Source organism: Xenopus tropicalis, chromosome 6 (genome assembly GCF_000004195.4).
Source record: "Xenopus tropicalis strain Nigerian chromosome 6, UCB_Xtro_10.0, whole genome shotgun sequence".
Classification (NCBI taxonomy): Eukaryota; Metazoa; Chordata; class Amphibia; order Anura; family Pipidae; genus Xenopus; species Xenopus tropicalis.
The window spans coordinates 21530559-21547892 of record NC_030682.2 but is presented as its reverse complement, the minus strand read 5'-3'; the positions used below and the strand labels follow the sequence as shown (position 1 = coordinate 21547892).

The window sequence follows — 17334 nt, the reverse complement described above, 5'->3', positions numbered from 1 at the left end:
GACATATATTGAGCGTACACTCACATTTCCAAACATACTCTCACCGAGCCTGGGCCTATTGGGTATAACAGGTGACCTCAATATGAGAAACCATGAGAAACTGTGCTATTTGCAGCTTTTTACTATGCTAAAAAAGCTATTTTCCTAACCTGGAAGTCAAATACCCCTCCCCCTTTGACATTCTGGAAGAAACGGATCAATGAAACTCTTCCTAAATAAAAGCTGGTATACCTCGCTAAAGGTTGTCCGAAAAAAATTGGCAAAATTTGGGAACCTGGCTGCAACAACAGGAACAGAATTAGAAACTATTTAACTGTGTTTGGTGCTTGTCTATCCAATTCCCCCAGGCTCTTCTTCTCCCTTCTCCTTCTTTTTCTCCTTTTTCTTCTCGTTCTTCTATCTTATCTTTTCTTGTTGTAATGATGTTTGTTTGGAATATTTAAATAAAAACAAAAAAAAACCTAAAGATTAAATGATGGCTTTATATGCCAGTATGTATGGAGATGGAGAGCAACTGTTGGGGTTGTTACGGGGCTCCTCATTGTCAGCTTTCTGTGCCAGGTTGTGGCAGTTTCAGCAAAGCCCCATTCATACAGTTGCCAATAGTTAGTACTTTGACAGACATTCGATATATGTAAGGTGGAATCATTTCCTTTTGTACTCCTCATTTCCTGTTCCCTCATGCACAGTCTTACAGCAGGAAATTAATTCTCCCTGCTTGTAAGAAAAGCACCAATAATAAATAGTTGTGGCTGCTGATACATTTATATGTGACTGATAAAATATATATGTCCCTGAAGAAGCAATTTGTACTCCGATTTTCTATATGAAAAACAGTGAATTCTTTGTCACTGTTATCTTCAGTTAAGGTTTTGTCCCGTAAGCCATGACACAAAATGCAATTACAGTGGTGTGAAAAACTATTTGCCCCCTTCCTGATTTCTTATTCTTTTGCATGTTTGTCACACTTAAATGTTTCTGCTCATCAAAAACCGTTAACTATTAGTCAAAGATAACATAATTGAACACAAAATGCAGTTTTTAAATGAAGGTTTACATTATTAAGGGAGAAAAAAAACTCCAAATCTACATGGCCCTGTGTGAAAAAGTGATTGCCCCCCTTGTTAAAAAATAACTCACTGTGGTTTATCAATTTCAATTTTCAATTTCAATATCAATTTCTGTAGTCACCCCCAGGCCTGATTACTGCCACACCTGTTTCAATCAAGAAATCACTTAAATAGGAGCTACCTGACACAGAGAAGTAGACCAAAAGCACCTCAAAAGCTAGACATCATGCCAAGATCCAAAGAAATTCAGGAACAAATGAGAACAAAAGTAATTGAGATCTATCAGTCTGGTAAAGGTTATAAAGCCATTTCTAAAGCTTTGGGACTCCAGTGAACCACAGTGAGAGCCATTATCCACAAATGGCAAAAACATGGAACAGTGGTGAACCTTCCCAGGAGTGGCCGGCCGACCAAAATTACCCCAAGAGCGCAGAGACAACTCATCCGAGAGACCACAAAAGACCCCAGGACAACATCTAAAGAACTGCAGGCCTCACTTGCCTCAATTAAGGTCAGTGTTCACGACTCCACCATAAGAAAGAGACTGGGCAAAAACGGCCTGCAGATTTCCAAGGCGCAAACCACTTTTAAGCAAAAAGAACATTATGGCTCGTCTCAATTTTGCTAAAAAACATCTCAATGATTGCCAAGACTTTTGGGAAAATACCTTGTGGACCGACGAGACAAAAGTTGAACTTTTTGGAAGGTGCGTGTCCCGTTACATCTGGCGTAAAAGTAACACAGCATTTCAGAAAAAGAACATCATACCAACAGTAAAATATGGTGGCGGTAGTGTGATGGTCTGGGGTTGTTTTGCTGCTTCAGGACCTGGAAGGCTTGCTGTGATAGATGGAACCATGAATTCTACTGTCTACCAAAAAATCCTGAAGGAGAATGTCCGGCCATCTGTTCGTCAACTCAAGCTGAAGCGATCTTGGGTGCTGCAGCAGGACAATGACCCAAAACAAACCAGCAAATCCACCTCTGAATGGCTGAAGAAAAACAAAATGAAGACTTTGGAGTGGCCTAGTCAAAGTCCTGACCTGAATCCTATTGAGATGTTGTGGCATGACCTTAAAAAGGCAGTTCATGCTAGAAAACCCTCAAATAAAGCTGAATTACAACAATTCTGCAAAGATGAGTGGGCCAAAATTCCTCCAGAGCGCTGTAAAAGACTCGTTGCAAGTTATCGCAAACGCTTGATTGCAGTTATTGCTGCTAAGGGTGGCCCAACCAGTTATTAGGTTCAGGGGGCAATTACTTTTTCACAAAGGGCCATGTAGGTTTGGATTTTTTTTCTCCCTAAATAATAAAAACCCTCATTTAAAAACTGCATTTTGTGTTTACTTGTGTTATCTTTGACTAATAGTTAAATGTGTTTGATGATCAGAAACATTTAAGTGTGACAAACATGCAAAAGAATAAGAAATCAGGAAGGGGGCAAATAGTTTTTCACACCACTGTATATGTTCACTAGTTTGGGTACAGCTGGCTCTTGGCTCGTGACAGCAGTGTCAGTGGCCCTGCACATGCTCAGTGGTCTCTGGGCTGCCCTTGAGATGCTCATATTAGAGTTGGGATATGATGAACACATTGGCAGAAAGTGGAAACTCTGCAGCAGGGCTCCTCTCTGTTGTTCCCCCATAACTACATAAAAGAAGTTCAGTCATTCATTATATCAGATTTTTGTAATATTTACAAATCCGCTTATCACCATGCATTGCTAGGCTCCAACCGAAGTGCTGCTGTGGGTGAGCATGTGATAACGTAGTCAAAACCCTAATTGCCTTTACTTTTCCTGGATTAATGTGCGTGTGGAACCTGATTGTAATAATAACAATCATTTATTTGATGAATGCATTTTATAGAATGGTTTGTGGTTATGTAACCATTATAATGAACAGATGAAAATACGAAGGCTGGGATTTAAAAAACCTTAATTAGAGCTTTCAAGCTAAACTGGATATGGTGTATTGAGGACTGGCGGTAACGTAATTAAATGTAATGGAAATTAGTAAAACAGATTATGTTTCTGAATTATGTTTGGCAGCGGGCACATTTAAAGTAATATTCATTTTTATTGAATAATTCATTTGGAATCCTATTATTTATTTTTTTTGGTAAAAATATATTGTTTATTTTGTAACCTTAAACAAGCAATAAACTGTTTTGGCACAAGTTATAATAAGAGAACATTTCTCTGCCATGTTGGTATTAATACTGTGATTAGGAGCTAACATGTTGCATTGCAGAAATTAAAGGAAAATTATTCCCCTAAACAGTGCAGGTCTCTATACAAATATATTGCATAATCAAGTTCATATGTAAAACCCTGCTTCATCTTTTAAACCATTTTCAATATACTTCTTTAGTAGTATGTGCTATTAGGTAATCCTTTTAAGAATTATGGACCGTCTCCTGGAATCATAGGATTCACAGTGCTCACAAAAAAGCCAAGGGCACACATACATGCTAGGCCCCATCAGCCAATGAATGGGCAGAGTTCTGTCTTTTACTCCCACACTACTTCCTGTTACAGTTAGAGCTGCATTATTTCCTGTCAGATGATCTCTGAGGGAGCACACAGCCCATCACTTATTGATGGCTTAAGGGAAAGGATGTAAAAGGGCAATATTAACTGATACAGGTATGGGATCCATTATCTGGAAACCCATTATCCAGAAAGTTCTGAATTATGGGAAGGTTATCTCCTATAGACTTTAATAGGTAATTTAACATAATATAAACTATCCATTGGTCAAGTATTCATTCTGGGAGTATAGTTTTCCTTTAAATGCTCTTTTTATTTAGTAAGATAAGATATACTTCTGGGTGCACATCTCAGTTATTAGTCCTGTGGTTCTGGTTCTCATTTTGTCCTATACTGTGCCCCACAGTCACTGATCTGGTGAAAAGCAGGTATTGTTTTGTTATTGCAGAGAAAAATGAAATCATTTTTCAAAGGTAATTCAGATAATGTAACAGAACCCATAACTGTAATATTTATCTGCACCCCTCCCCATTGAAGCAATGAAATTGTTTATTGTATCCTGTGTATTCCTAAAGGTGGCCATACACTGTAAGATGTGCTGGTTTGGCGAGGTCGCCCGAACCGAAGGGAATATCAAACCTGCCTGATTGAGATCTTGCCAATTTGAGGCCAGATGTTGGTCGGGAAGGCCCATTGGTGTTGCCCATACACTGGCAGATAAGCTGCCAAATCGGTTTAAAGGACTGAAATTGGCCCGTGTATGGGCACCTTAAAAACTAATTTTTGTTATACTAGATTAGATACAGAGCTCTGACTTTTCTTTAACTTCAGAACTGGTTGATTTTAATCATTGTGTCATTTGATTATCTGATTGACTTACAATTGAATTAGCTTAGAAATGGCAATGCAATCTTGGGCACGCTCCAGAGCAGTCGGCTATTTCTGATTGGGCACCTCCGCAAACCCTTAAAACATACATAATAACCTCATATTTAGATAAGTGAAATATTTTATTCCCATAATGCTTTTTTCGTAATTCTCCTTTACAAATGCTCTGCTAATGAATGTCTGCTGCATTTCAGTGATTCCACAATAAATATATTGATTTCTCTTTCAGATATGAATATGGAATTTAACCCCTCAGATCATCCACGGGCGAGCACAATATTCCTTAGCAAATCTCAGACCGATGGTAGGTTGCCATTGTTCTTCCTTCCTGGTTTATATTGGCTTGTGCAAGTCAAAACCTGTGCTGGTAAATTAGCATTTCAGGGTAGAAAAAAGGGTTCTTTAACAATTCTTAATTTGAAAAAACACATTTGGATCACAATACTAACTAATCACATTCAATCTGATTTAGTTTTAGCTCTATGGAGTAGAATTTGCAATGTTTGCTAATGCAACCTTCATGTGAATCTGTAGGATCTCCATGTTTACTGTCAGATCTTTGGAACAGCATCTGCTGCTGATCTGTAATGTGATGCCATCTTTCCTGCACTTTTACATCAGAAGCTGCTGTACCGGTCCATTAATATTGCAATTTGATGCCCATTGCAGCTTCTATTGCTTGTGCAAGTGGTACAGGATGATGAGAATTTATAAGAGAAGTTACAAGGTCCAAGGACTGGTACAGCATGTGCTCTTTCCATAGTCCCTTGAACTATTTCTTCAGAAGGCCAAATATCAGCTATTATTTTATTTCTACCCCTGTTGGGTATGAGCTTCATTTTATTTTTTCTCTTATGTTTCCACAGTACGAGAAAAACGGAAGAGCCTTTATATAAATCACGTAAGTAACACCATTCATATAATGTAATATATATGCTTAACTGCTAATTGCAACTATTCTGCACACATAATCTGTAACTTGATAAACCTATACCATGGAAATGCTCAAGGTAACCAAGCACGGAGAGCTCTTCTGCAAGTGCTAGAACACCCTTTAGGCAATCAGGTCAACCTAAATCCAATCAGAGCATCGTAATAAAGGCAAGATCAATTTCCAATCAATTTAAAATGTAATGGCATTAACTTCCAAATGGAACAATAAAAACAAAAACAGAAGTAAAAAATAACTCATAGATCCAGCAGAATCTCAAAGAGAATTGCTGTTTAATTTATTATTATTTAGGTCAGTCAAGTTCTTCCACTCCCATCTCTGCAAACCCATTCTTTATAGACCTTACTTTGTGCATGGGGTTAGTATCCTATTGTTAAAGGAAAAGGCATTAAAGAAAACTTTTGCAAGTAGAAAGCACCTATTTTTTTTTCATTAAAAATATTGCATATTTTGTATTTTTTTTTTCATTATAAAGAAGTAATGGAGAAATTCTTTGCTTTTACACTTACTAACTCCCATGCAGTTAGGTGAATTCATTTAACTAGAGATAATGAGCTCTGCATAAATAATACTTCTATCTACTCCATTTATGTGTACCCTCTGTTAGCTCTAAACTTTTTATTATAAAAATAAAATCCATTACAGTCAGCATAAGCCCTATTCATTAAACTCATGTCAACCAAAGGTGTTATGAAGGTGATATGTTCTCCCCATGTAGTGTGTTTTTTTTTCCCACACTACAAAAACTTAGTGGAAGGTTAATTGACTTCTGACTAAATTGACCATAGCATGTGTGAATGTGATAGGGAGCTGAGATTGTAGGCTCCTCTAAAAGTCCATCCCTTAGTAGCCTTAAGCCGGCCAAACACGCACGGATAATATTGTACGAAACCTTGTTTCGTACGATATTCAGTGTGTGTGTTTGGCTGCTTGAAGAGGCAACCAATATCACAGAAGCCTGCGGATATCGGTCGACTCATCAAGGATTTTGATTGGGCGCCATTGAAGGTGCTTGAGCAAAATCTATGTTCAGGGCTGAATCGCTAGGTGGAGGTAGAATTTCTATTGTTTTTACCTCCATATCTGATGAATAAACCCTGAACATCAGTGGAGGGTGGGTACGATCTTTCGTGCGATCAATAGTTGCAGGAAAGATCGAAATTGCAGAGTTTATGGCCACCTTTACTTGCCTACTGTCTGGCAGTGGTTTCTGGCTGTCCATCAAGTTTAATGCAGAACTAATGTAGTACAGGCAGGGCAAGATTTCTCTTCAGTGTGCCCAGAGGCTGGCACCACCCAACCGCATCATATGTTACACCCGTAGCAAAGGGGACAGGACCCACGAACCTAGGCCCTGGTGCTCCGGATGTGAGAAAACTTTAGGTGATGCTTAATTTGTTCCACTCTAGGCCTGGGCCTTTGTCGCCTTGCCACCAATCCGGGCCTGAGTTCAGGTGTGGGACCTGTTATCCAGAATGCTTGTGACCTGGGGTTTTCGAGATAAGGAATTTTTCTGTCATTTGGATATTTTAAGTGTACTAAAACATAATTTAAACATTAATTAGACCCAATAGGATTGTTTTGTCTTAAATAAGGATTAATTATATCTTAGAATCAAGTACATGGTACTGTTTATTACAGAGAAAAACAAAATCATTTAAAAATGTTGAGTTACTGGATTATAATAGAGTCCATGGGAGATGGCCTTCCCATAATTCTGTGCTTTCTGGATAATGGGTTTTCCATATCTGTACTGCAATTTTATACTTTATGTATGGCAGTGGCACAGGTCTGCATGTAGCGGGTTTCAAAAAGCCTGTGGCAAGCCACACATTTCTTTTCTTTGACACAAATGAGAAGCACTACAGGGCACCTTGCAAAGATGGTTATCGCCTGAAAAACAAGCCGCAGGGTGTTTTTTTTATTATTTCTTGAAATAGCAGTGGTGATGGGAATGAGATAAGAAACTAAGGTGTATAGCAATTTAATACTTCCTAGTATTCAACAGCATAGTGTTTACTGGCCCCCTAAAGTCAGTGGTGTGTGTTGTTAAAAAACAAATGCACAAATGTATTGTAAATGAAAGCTGCCACTGGATGGGGAAACATACAACAGACAAAATGCAAAGCTAATGTTTAATTTGTAAGCACCATGGGAAAGACATAGACACGGAAAGATAAAATTTAAATTGAATAAATGCACTTGGGCCATTTACAGTCCAACAGACAGTGCTGGGATCTTCAGTTGAAGAAGCATTGCAGGAGGTAACATTAAGTAGTGTAGTGGGAATTACCCAGAAAAAATCGTCTCAAACTTTTCCACTTGAAGGAGAAAGGTAAAAACAAAGTAAGCTTTATCAGAAAAGTCTATGTAAATTCAGCCATAAGCACTCACAGAAACGCTGCACTGACTTCTCTGTCAAAATATTTCTTGTGTCTGTAATTCATGTGCCACAGACACGCAGCTGTCTGCTCTCCCCTCCCTCAAGGATGCTAAGAACTCACTCCCCCCCCCCCCCCCCTTTGGATCTGAGCCAATCAGCAGGAAGCTGACTCACAGTCTAGCTAACTGAGCATGTTTACTTGGTCTGGGTGTCTGCAGGAGTGAGGCATTATGGGAACTTTCTTTACACAGCTCAGCGTTTTTTCTTCCTGTTTGGCTTTTGATCTTCTAAACAGGTTAAATATGGGGAGACTTAAGGGCACTATTGAGAGAACTGAAGGTATGCCTTCAGCATTTAAAAATCCAGGCAGTCAGTCAGTCATATATTGCCTGCCCCGCCTCTATGCCTAAGGCATAGAGGCGGGGCAGACAATTGCTTTCACTTTTCATTCATCACTAACTTTCCCCTTCCCTACCCACCATCTGATTGCATAGCCAGTGCATGAGCATGTGTATCAGCTCCCCCATTCTGGCACTTAAACAAGATTTGGGGACGATACAAAGCTTGCCTTAATAACAGTGTCCACAAAATGGCGCCTGCCTGCTTGCTGTGACTGTATAATTCAAAGACTGAAGGAAACAAGATTTATATTACTTACAATAGTGCACTTTTCCCTTACCGTATTTTCAAAACTTCAGTAGCAAGAAAATTTCTAGTCAGGCAGCTTTGTGCTCCCATAAAGAACAGTGAGCAGTAACTCTCTAATATCACCTAGTAAAAGGTGAGAGTTATAGTTCATAGGGCTAGAAGGCCTGCACATTATTACTGGCTAGTTTATTACTATAATTTGTATTAGCTTGTTCATCATTTTCCCCTTTACATTACTTGGTTTTTATTTAAACTCCTTTCTGTGGCACCTACAAATAATAGATATTAAACCCAACAGAGGAACTTTAATAAAGAAAATCCGCACCTTCTTTGTGCCTCTAGCCAAAGAAAAGAAAACAAGCAAACTTGTTGCAAGGATATTGGAAGGTGACACTGATATCAGTGACTGGCGTCTGTTCCTGTTCTGCCACTGAGACTGTGCAAGCCTGCCAAGCAATGGAACCACGAGGAAATAAAAGTATTGCTGGCGCTCAATGGCTTTAGGGACTTGCCAATTAATGACAGGTTCATGGGACAATGTAAACTGTAAGCTGCTGTAGAGCCAGTAATTAAATTGCGTATCGTGCTCTACTCCCTTGATTCTGCCTGATTATCCTTGAACAGTTTACAAGGTAGATGAGAAAATTCCCTCCTTTGGGTTTTTTTTTATTTAATTAATTATTTAAATTAACAGTATGCCCTGCATGACAGCAAGATAGCCGCTGTATATGTTGTGTACTGACTATCTGAAAATCCTTTTCACGTTTTTATGCAGCAGAGATGCATGTTATAGATATTATTATTATTATTATTACTAATAAACAATGCTGTGCCAACTCGCTAACCTGCTACTTTGGGGACACACTGGGCATTTGCTTTTCTTTGGAGAACAAGGAGAATGCTAAAATGTAAAGACCTCTGTACAGGCTTGGTCTAGCCCTGTGAATGGTGTCATAATCTTATTGGCTAGAAGTTGGTCTTGCCCTTAAAGGAGAAGGAAAGGTAAAAAATAATAAGCTTTATCAGAAAGGTCTATGTAAATACAGCCATACGCACTCACAGAAACGCTGCACTGTCAAAAGATTTCTTGTGTCTGTTTTCCTCTGCCAGAGACACACCGCTCTCTCCCCTCTCCTGCTCCCCCCTCCCTCAAGAATGCTAAGAACTCCCTCCCCTCCCTTAGGAATGTGGATCTAAGCCAATCAGCACAAAGCTGACTCATAGTCTAACTAACTGCATGTATACTTGGTCTGGGTGTCGGTGCAGGAGTGAGGCATTATGGGAACTTTCTTTACACAGCTCAGCATTTTTTCTTCCTGTTTGGCTTCTGATCATCTGAACGGGAGAAATATGGGGAGACTTAAGGCACTATTGAGAGAACTGAAGGTATGCCTGCAGCTTGAGATTAACTCTTTATTAGCCTTTCCTTCTCCTTTAAATTGTATTGCTCTGATTGGATTCAGCATCCTTCCAACCCATTAAACTATATTGGTCACTCTCAGCCCTTTTGGTTCTAACTCTGGAAACAAAGCAGCCAGCTGATTAAGAGACTTGTAAGGAAACATACATAGCTGACTTCTGCTACATTGTTTCATGATACAGAACCAGCAGTGCAGAAAGGAACAGACAGATACTGGTTTCAATTGCAATGACATTTACAAATAACATATAAACCAGTGAAAACAAGTAACAAATGTATTTTGGGAAGTTGCTTAGAATGACATGTTATCTCATTAGACAGCATTTTATTTTTGGCTTTATACCCCCTTTAAAAAAAATAAAGCATTGTAAATAAGGTGCTGCCTAAAAGATTATTTACTCATGCAAAAGTAAACTGTTAGCAGGAAGTAAAGGTGCCAAGCATATTAAGAGACGGGCGCATGTGAATACAGTGACTGCCGCAGTGCTGCCTTTCCTTCGGCTGGCGGAACAGTTTGATAGAAGGCGTACTGGCAGCTTGTTACCCTGAGCCAACTGCGCATTAACTGTCGCTCTTTTTTCATTTCCGGCACTAGCATCCTCCAGGGCAACTACGGCGAAAATACAGCTCGTGTTCCACTATTTACCTTGATGACAGCACAGTCAGCCAGCCAAACCTCAAGTATACAATTAAATGGTGGGTACAGTCCATAATGCATTCATTGTCATTCGGCATAAAGATTAAGTTTTATACACATTGCCCAGTTTGCTGGCACTTTCCCAAATACATATTTTCTATATGTACAGTACTTTCCATCCTGTGATGTGATGAGAGATCCCCCATAAATATTATGCAACAGTGCAGTTATGCAACTGAACAGTTGGTCTTTTTTATTATTATTTTGTTCCTGTTTTATTTTTTAATTGCTTTTCTGTTTTACCACCCAACTAATCAACATTTTTGCTGATCCTTGCAAGAAAAAAAGGTCAACTGCAAGACTATAGGGTATAGTTATAATAGTGTCACACTCCAAGAACACTTAATGCCAGGGAAAGACGTGTAAAATCACACATTGTTACAGTGCTGTGCAATGAATTTTGCAATATGTGTAGCCAAGTGTAAAATTCTGGTTGTCAGCTTGAAAACAACATAAAGTGCTGACAACTTTTGCACCACTTGTTCTTGACTTCAGTGGGTTAAACCTACTGCCATTTAGGCCTTAATGTGTTATATAAATAATATACTGGTACACCTTTAGGGCTCTGGTACACGGGGAGATTAGTCGCCCGCGGCAAAACTCCCTGCTCGCGGGCGACTAATCTCCCCGAGTTGCCTTCCCTCTGCCATCCCACCGGCGAACATGTAAGTCGCCGGCGGGATGGCAGACGCGGCGAGGCGATTTCGCGCAAATCGCCGAAAAAGACTCGCGAGGCTTTTTCGGCGATTTCCCGAAATCGCGCCGCCGCGTCTGCCATCCCGCCGGCGACTTACATGTTCGCCGGTGGGATGGCAGAGGGAAGGCAACTCGGGGAGATTAGTTGCCCGCGAGCAGGGAGTTTTGCCGCGGGCGACTAATCTCCCCGTGTACCAGAGCCCTTATATATAGCACGTCATTGACTTTGCCAAGGATAATTTGTATAATGACAGCATGATGGCAACTCACATGTAAGAAATACAACAGAGCATTAGAAACAGTCAATTTTATTGTTTTTTTTTTTCCACAAATGTCCCTAGAATTAGTTTTGCTAAGATAAATCTGTTTGAACAGTTCCAATTTTCCCCTATTTATTTCCTTTTCAAAGAGTTAAACCCAGGATCCAGTTCTAGAGCCAATAACCAGGGCTAATAGACTGCAATTTAAATGCCAAAATGCTGAGTTGCGTAACAATAAAAGTCAGTTCAGTAACAACAACAAAGAGGTACTGCAGCTTGTCTTAGAACTGCACAATGAACTTCCCCTTTAATCATTTCAAATATGAAAAAACCTTTTATTCCATAGTGTTCTTAGTGCATGTTTTATGAGTACATAAAAACACCATTATCTATAATTCAAAAATTCAAAGCTAACTTTCTCTGCGTGGCTAAATAAACAGAAGTTGAGCAGAGAGAGACCCAAAGTGATACGGATGGAGCACTGTTTATTGGGCTGGGTTATGCGGTGGCTTTTTTTTTATTATACATGGCTCCATCTGTATGTGTTTATTTTCCTGCCGGCAGTGAATGCACACATTGCAGATAGCAAACATATAAACTCTGTTTTTAGGAGTCATATTATTTTGGCCTGCTTTACCTTGTCACCTGCAACAACGGCCTTGTCTCCCACCCACTGTAATTCTGACCGAAATTAATATTAACCCTTGGAAATGAAAAGGCCAAAACCCCCCTCCAAAATTGCATTGCTTGACAGAATTGGGAGTGCCATCAGGGGCATAGCCTAGAGCTTAACGTGGCTTCACAAATAAAATGGTCTGCTATGTTATTGCTTCACAGTGTAATTAGGGTTACCACTTTTTGAATTGTAGAATACCTTGCCTCGGGTGGGCTGATGAAGTAGGGGGTGTGGATCAGTTATATAAGGGGTGGAGTAGTTATGCCAGTGGCTGGACTGTGTGGCGTTTCTTGGGGATCTGGACAAAGAAGGTAACATGCAGCAGGTATTGGGCTAGATTATAGGCAGAAGAGGGTATTACTCACTTACTGGAAATTACATTCCCGGCCCCAGCTTTGGCTGCTATTTTACAGGTTAGGCCGGAGGAATACAGGCCCTGTGGTAACCCTACATGCTGTGATTATTCATAGCATATTATTCCATAGCATATTTTTCACATCACAGTTAAATGACTAACCACAGAGTTGTGGGCAAATGCCATTTTCCCCCCAGCAGTGTAATTATATAGAGTTACTGAAGGATTTGACAGTCATACTTCTATTTCCTATTGGGCACTGTCATTGAGCTCACAGAGAAAGCTTATCCTCTGCAGCTGACATTTGCCTTTGGCAGTGAGAAAGCTGTGTCCATTGGGACCTTCTATCCCCCCACCGTGGACAGGTACCACCTCATAGCTTACACCATTTCTGTGTGACCTTAATGACAGAAAATTCCCCATCAATATTTCAGTTTCTTTTAATTTATTTTGTGACTTAAGGGATTGTTTTTCCAAAAATATAGTGGGTAACCTTAAAGGAGAACTAAAGCCTAAAAATGAATATGACTAGAGATTCTGAATTAAATATACTCCCTTGAAGATTACAATTTATTTTTAAGATTATTATAATTACTGTTATTATTATTATGATTATTAATAATAATACTAATAATAATAAGGAAATTTGAATTATTTGATTAAAATGGAGTCTATCAGAGCTTTCTGGATAACAGGCTTCCGGATTATGGATCCCATACCTGTATTATTATTATAACATTGGTACACAAAGGGGATGTATTTCTACTTATATTTGTGCTAGTGTGTATGCACGTAGAAGTATATGCACAATTTTTTTTAAGAAATGTTATATGAAAAAATGTCACTTTTAAGGAAATATATTAATTTTGTTTGTTTGTTTTACAGTGTAGCCCTTGCAATATATTATCACATCAAAAACCGGTAGGTAACGCTTATTCTGTAATATATATGGACGTATATGTACTGTACAACCCAAACATAGGTTTAGCAAAAGGGCAGTGATGCTTTGCTTATGTGTGTGCTGTGGCTGTACATAGATAGGAAGGAACCTTATAGATATGTTGCTGTAGTTACCATAATTGGGCTTTAGCTCCTTCTTTATAATTGGCGTGTACTTGTCATTCTAATAATGTTCAGCAAAACATACAGACATGGCCGATTGTGCCCATATTCATTTGTTGTTTGATTTATATGTAACCCTTAACATGCCAGTGGGGCTTTCTTGGGCAGTATAATATGTGGCAAGACAAACACCCACAGCACATTAAAGGAACAGTAACACCAAAAAATGAAAGTGTATAAAAGTAACTAAAATATAATGTGCTGCTGCCCTGCACTGGTAAAAGTTGTGTGTTTACTTCAGAAAGTCTACTATAATTTATATAAATAAGCTGCTATGTAGCCATGGAGGCAGCCATTCAAAGGAGAAAAGGCACAGGCACATAGCAGATAACAGATAAAACACTATTGTATTCTACAGAACGTATCTGTTATCTGCTATGTAACCTGTGCCTTTTCTCCTTTTTTCCAGCTTGAATGGCGGCCCCGTGGCTACACAGCAGCTTATTATATAAATTATAGTAGTGTTTCTGTAGCAAACACACCAGTTTTACCAGTGCAGGGCAACAGTGCATTATATTTTTATTACTTTAAAGCGCTTTCATTTTTTGGTGTTACTGTTCCTTTAAGGGTTAGCTGCCCTTTCATATTATCATACTTATGTAAAACTGATATTTTATGCACTTTTATTGCTCCAGTGGAGGTTACAGTCTAATGGCCCTTCCAGAGACAGACGCCTCAGTAACCGGTTGCCCACATTTATGAACTGGCCATAAAGCGACACCAACTAAAAGCCATTCAGTCTCATAATGATAGGGACACTGTGATAATGAGGGCACTTTTTTTGTTCATGGTCTCAGTGATCAAATATTCACTATTTGCACAATTAGTTATTTAATTTTTTGTCCAGCAGTTTGAAATTTCATCTGCTTGCTAGGGCCTTGTTTACCTTTAAATGAAAGAAAGGAATATGAATAGGAGGGGGGACTGAATAGAAAGATGAGGAATAAAAAGTAAAAATATTAATAAAATAAAAAGCTCGCTGAGCAATAGTTTTTTGTCTGCTGGTGTCAAAAGCTGGAAAGATGTAGAAGAGGAAGGCAAATAATACAAAAACTATAACAAATAGCTGATGAAAACCTATTGCAGAGTTACTAGGCATAGGGCATTCTATAACATTCACCCCCATATGTTATAAAAGGCAATAAGTTTGCATAAGATGCATTCTTTTAAACAGGTGACTAGTACATTCTACCCACTGATTGGTTGTTATGGGTTACTGCTCCTGGGCAAACGTAGTGCAATGGAGAACCAACCCTTTAAAGAATAATTGACGTTCATCTTTTTTTTTTGGTTATATATTTGTGACCATACACTGGAAAATAAAAGCTGCTGACTTAAAGGAACAGTTCATTGTAAAATGAAACTGAAGAAAATAGACTGCACAAAAAATATTTGTAATATAGTTAGTTAGGAAAATATGTAATCCTATAAAGGCTGGAGTGGGTAGATGTCTAACATAATAGCTTGAACACTACTTCCTGCTTTCAGCTTTATAACCCTTTAGTTAGTCAGTGACTTAAGGGGGGGCACATGGGACATAACTGTTCAGTTAGTTTGTGAGCACACAGGTCAGATTCAAATGCAATCTAACTGAACAGTTATGTCCCATGTGCCCCCCCTTAAGTCACTGACTAACTAAAGGGTTATAAAGCTGCCCCCCCTCCAGTCACTGATTGGTTACTGATTGCTAACAGCTTAGAGAGCTGCAAATGATGAAGTAGTGTTCTGGCTGTTATGTTAGACATCTGCCCACTCCAGCCTTTATAGATATTATTTTTATTGCACTGTCCATCTATTTTACCCAGTTTCATTTTTACACTGAACTGTTCCTTTAAAGGAGAAGGAAAGTCATTTTGGCATTTTACTGATAATTCTGCAGAAAGCTTTAGCGTACCTGAGTAAAAAGCCCTAGAAGCTCCCTCAGTTTGTTTAAGATAGCAGCTGCCATTTTAGCTTGGTCTTGATAGCTTCCTGCTGTATCTCTAGCCATTATAGCTCAGATTACACATTCCTAAGGATGGGGGGAGTGAGTTTTATGAATTTATGAAAGGGAGGGGGGAGCAGGAGAAGGGAGAGAGAAGAGAACTGGGCAGACTCTAGCTCCGGGAATGAAGGATTGTCAGATACCCTAAGAACATGATAGTGCGGCGTTTCTGTGAGTGCTTATGGCTGTATTTACATAGACCTTTCTGATAAAGCTTACTTAGTTTTTACTTTTCCTTCTCCTTAAAATGAGAGTCTGCAGCTTATTGGTGTGTGCATGGGGCCCTCTTACTGACCTGCCTTCCAACTATCTGGCTGAAAATTAGCCATATATCTATTGGGCAGGTTAGAAAATCAAGTGAGCAAGGACTACTTTAGTTAATGTGATCTTCTCCATTATTACCCAGTCATTGTCTTAGGGTCAGATGATTGGATCAGCCTAAGAGTATGAACTGTCCAACTTTCTGATTTAGCAGACTGATTATTACTTGTATGATCAATAGGTATTTTACATTCCCATTAATACCTTCAGCCCCAGACTCTCCAGATGTTGTTGAACTGGAATTTTCAGTTGACCGACATACAGGAAAAGAGTGTTGGAATGGAGATGAACCCACAGATATTATTTCAGTGAGCAGGGAATGGGGCCACATTATACACATGTGCTGGAAAGAAATACAGGTTAAAGAACATTGGGCTGACAGTCAGATAAATCTTTGCTAGAGCTGTCAGGTTTCATTTGGAAAGAAATGCATCATGAGGTTTTGGCCCAGCAGCCTGCCAAGCCGGGGCTGCATGATTTATCTCTGCTTATGGGAAGTAGCAAAATGTCCCGCTCATGACAGACGTGTCGCTGCTAGCATCGCCGTCACCTTAATAAATCCCCCTGCCTTGGCCACGTCAGAGCTGCTGTAAGTGACCCAACGTGGGGTTATTGCTCTTAGGCAATCCAGAAGATTTCCATAATCGGTACGTCGGAGATTTCAGAAAGCTGTATTTTAATTAGCCAGAAGTTGCTCGGGTTCCAAATGTTGTAATTGAAAGGTACCATAAATGTATTTCTATGGTCAAATCCCATAAATCAGTGCTTTTAGCTGTGCTCTCCATCTCCCACAGCTTAGGGCCCATTAGCGGCTTTGATCTCAGATACTTCTGGCACAGTGATTGGCCCTTAGTGTTTCCACATTGACATTTATGGGACATGCACTGAACAGGGATAGGGCTCCCCCTAAATTATGTAGATGGTATAAACTACCTGCAGCAGGTACAGACTTGCGCAGGCAGCAGTAGGATAAATGCAGTCTCCATAGACAGTTTCCTACTAATTGTCTCAAGGCTTTCTAGAAACTCAGCCCTATATACAAAGTACTTTCCAAATGACAACGCTACACATGGACCTGGACAGCAAATCTGTGCTTTAACAGTGTGATTTAATCACTCTGAATGTGCTCTCATTGCTCCCTCTGCTGCTCTAAAGTATAATTACACATATTTCTGGCTGAGAAGTTAGTTCATACTTTCCCCCTTCACTTTTATAGGAAATAAAAGTATAGCCACTGGGGCCCATGGACCCCAGAACACAGTTTATTTTAGCTTTAGCATTCAATGCAATCTATTCCTTTTTCAATATCAAAGTTAAGATGAGCTTAAGCTGCAGAAAAAATTCTATCCATCTATTCTTACTATGCTTCAT

The 17334-nt window shown here is 39.4% G+C and overlaps 1 protein-coding gene across 1 annotated transcript in view; it reads left to right on the top strand.

The window, feature by feature from the left end:
- ccny (cyclin Y) overlaps nucleotides 1–17334 on the top strand; it is a 90210-nt gene that overhangs the window by 64012 nt on the left and 8864 nt on the right. The window contains exons 2-5 of the mRNA XM_002935160.5: nucleotides 4679–4753; nucleotides 5316–5350; nucleotides 10448–10548; nucleotides 13422–13457. Coding sequence (XP_002935206.1) covers nucleotides 4679–4753; nucleotides 5316–5350; nucleotides 10448–10548; nucleotides 13422–13457 — 247 coding nt within the window. The remainder of the gene's footprint in view (nucleotides 1–4678; nucleotides 4754–5315; nucleotides 5351–10447; nucleotides 10549–13421; nucleotides 13458–17334) is intronic.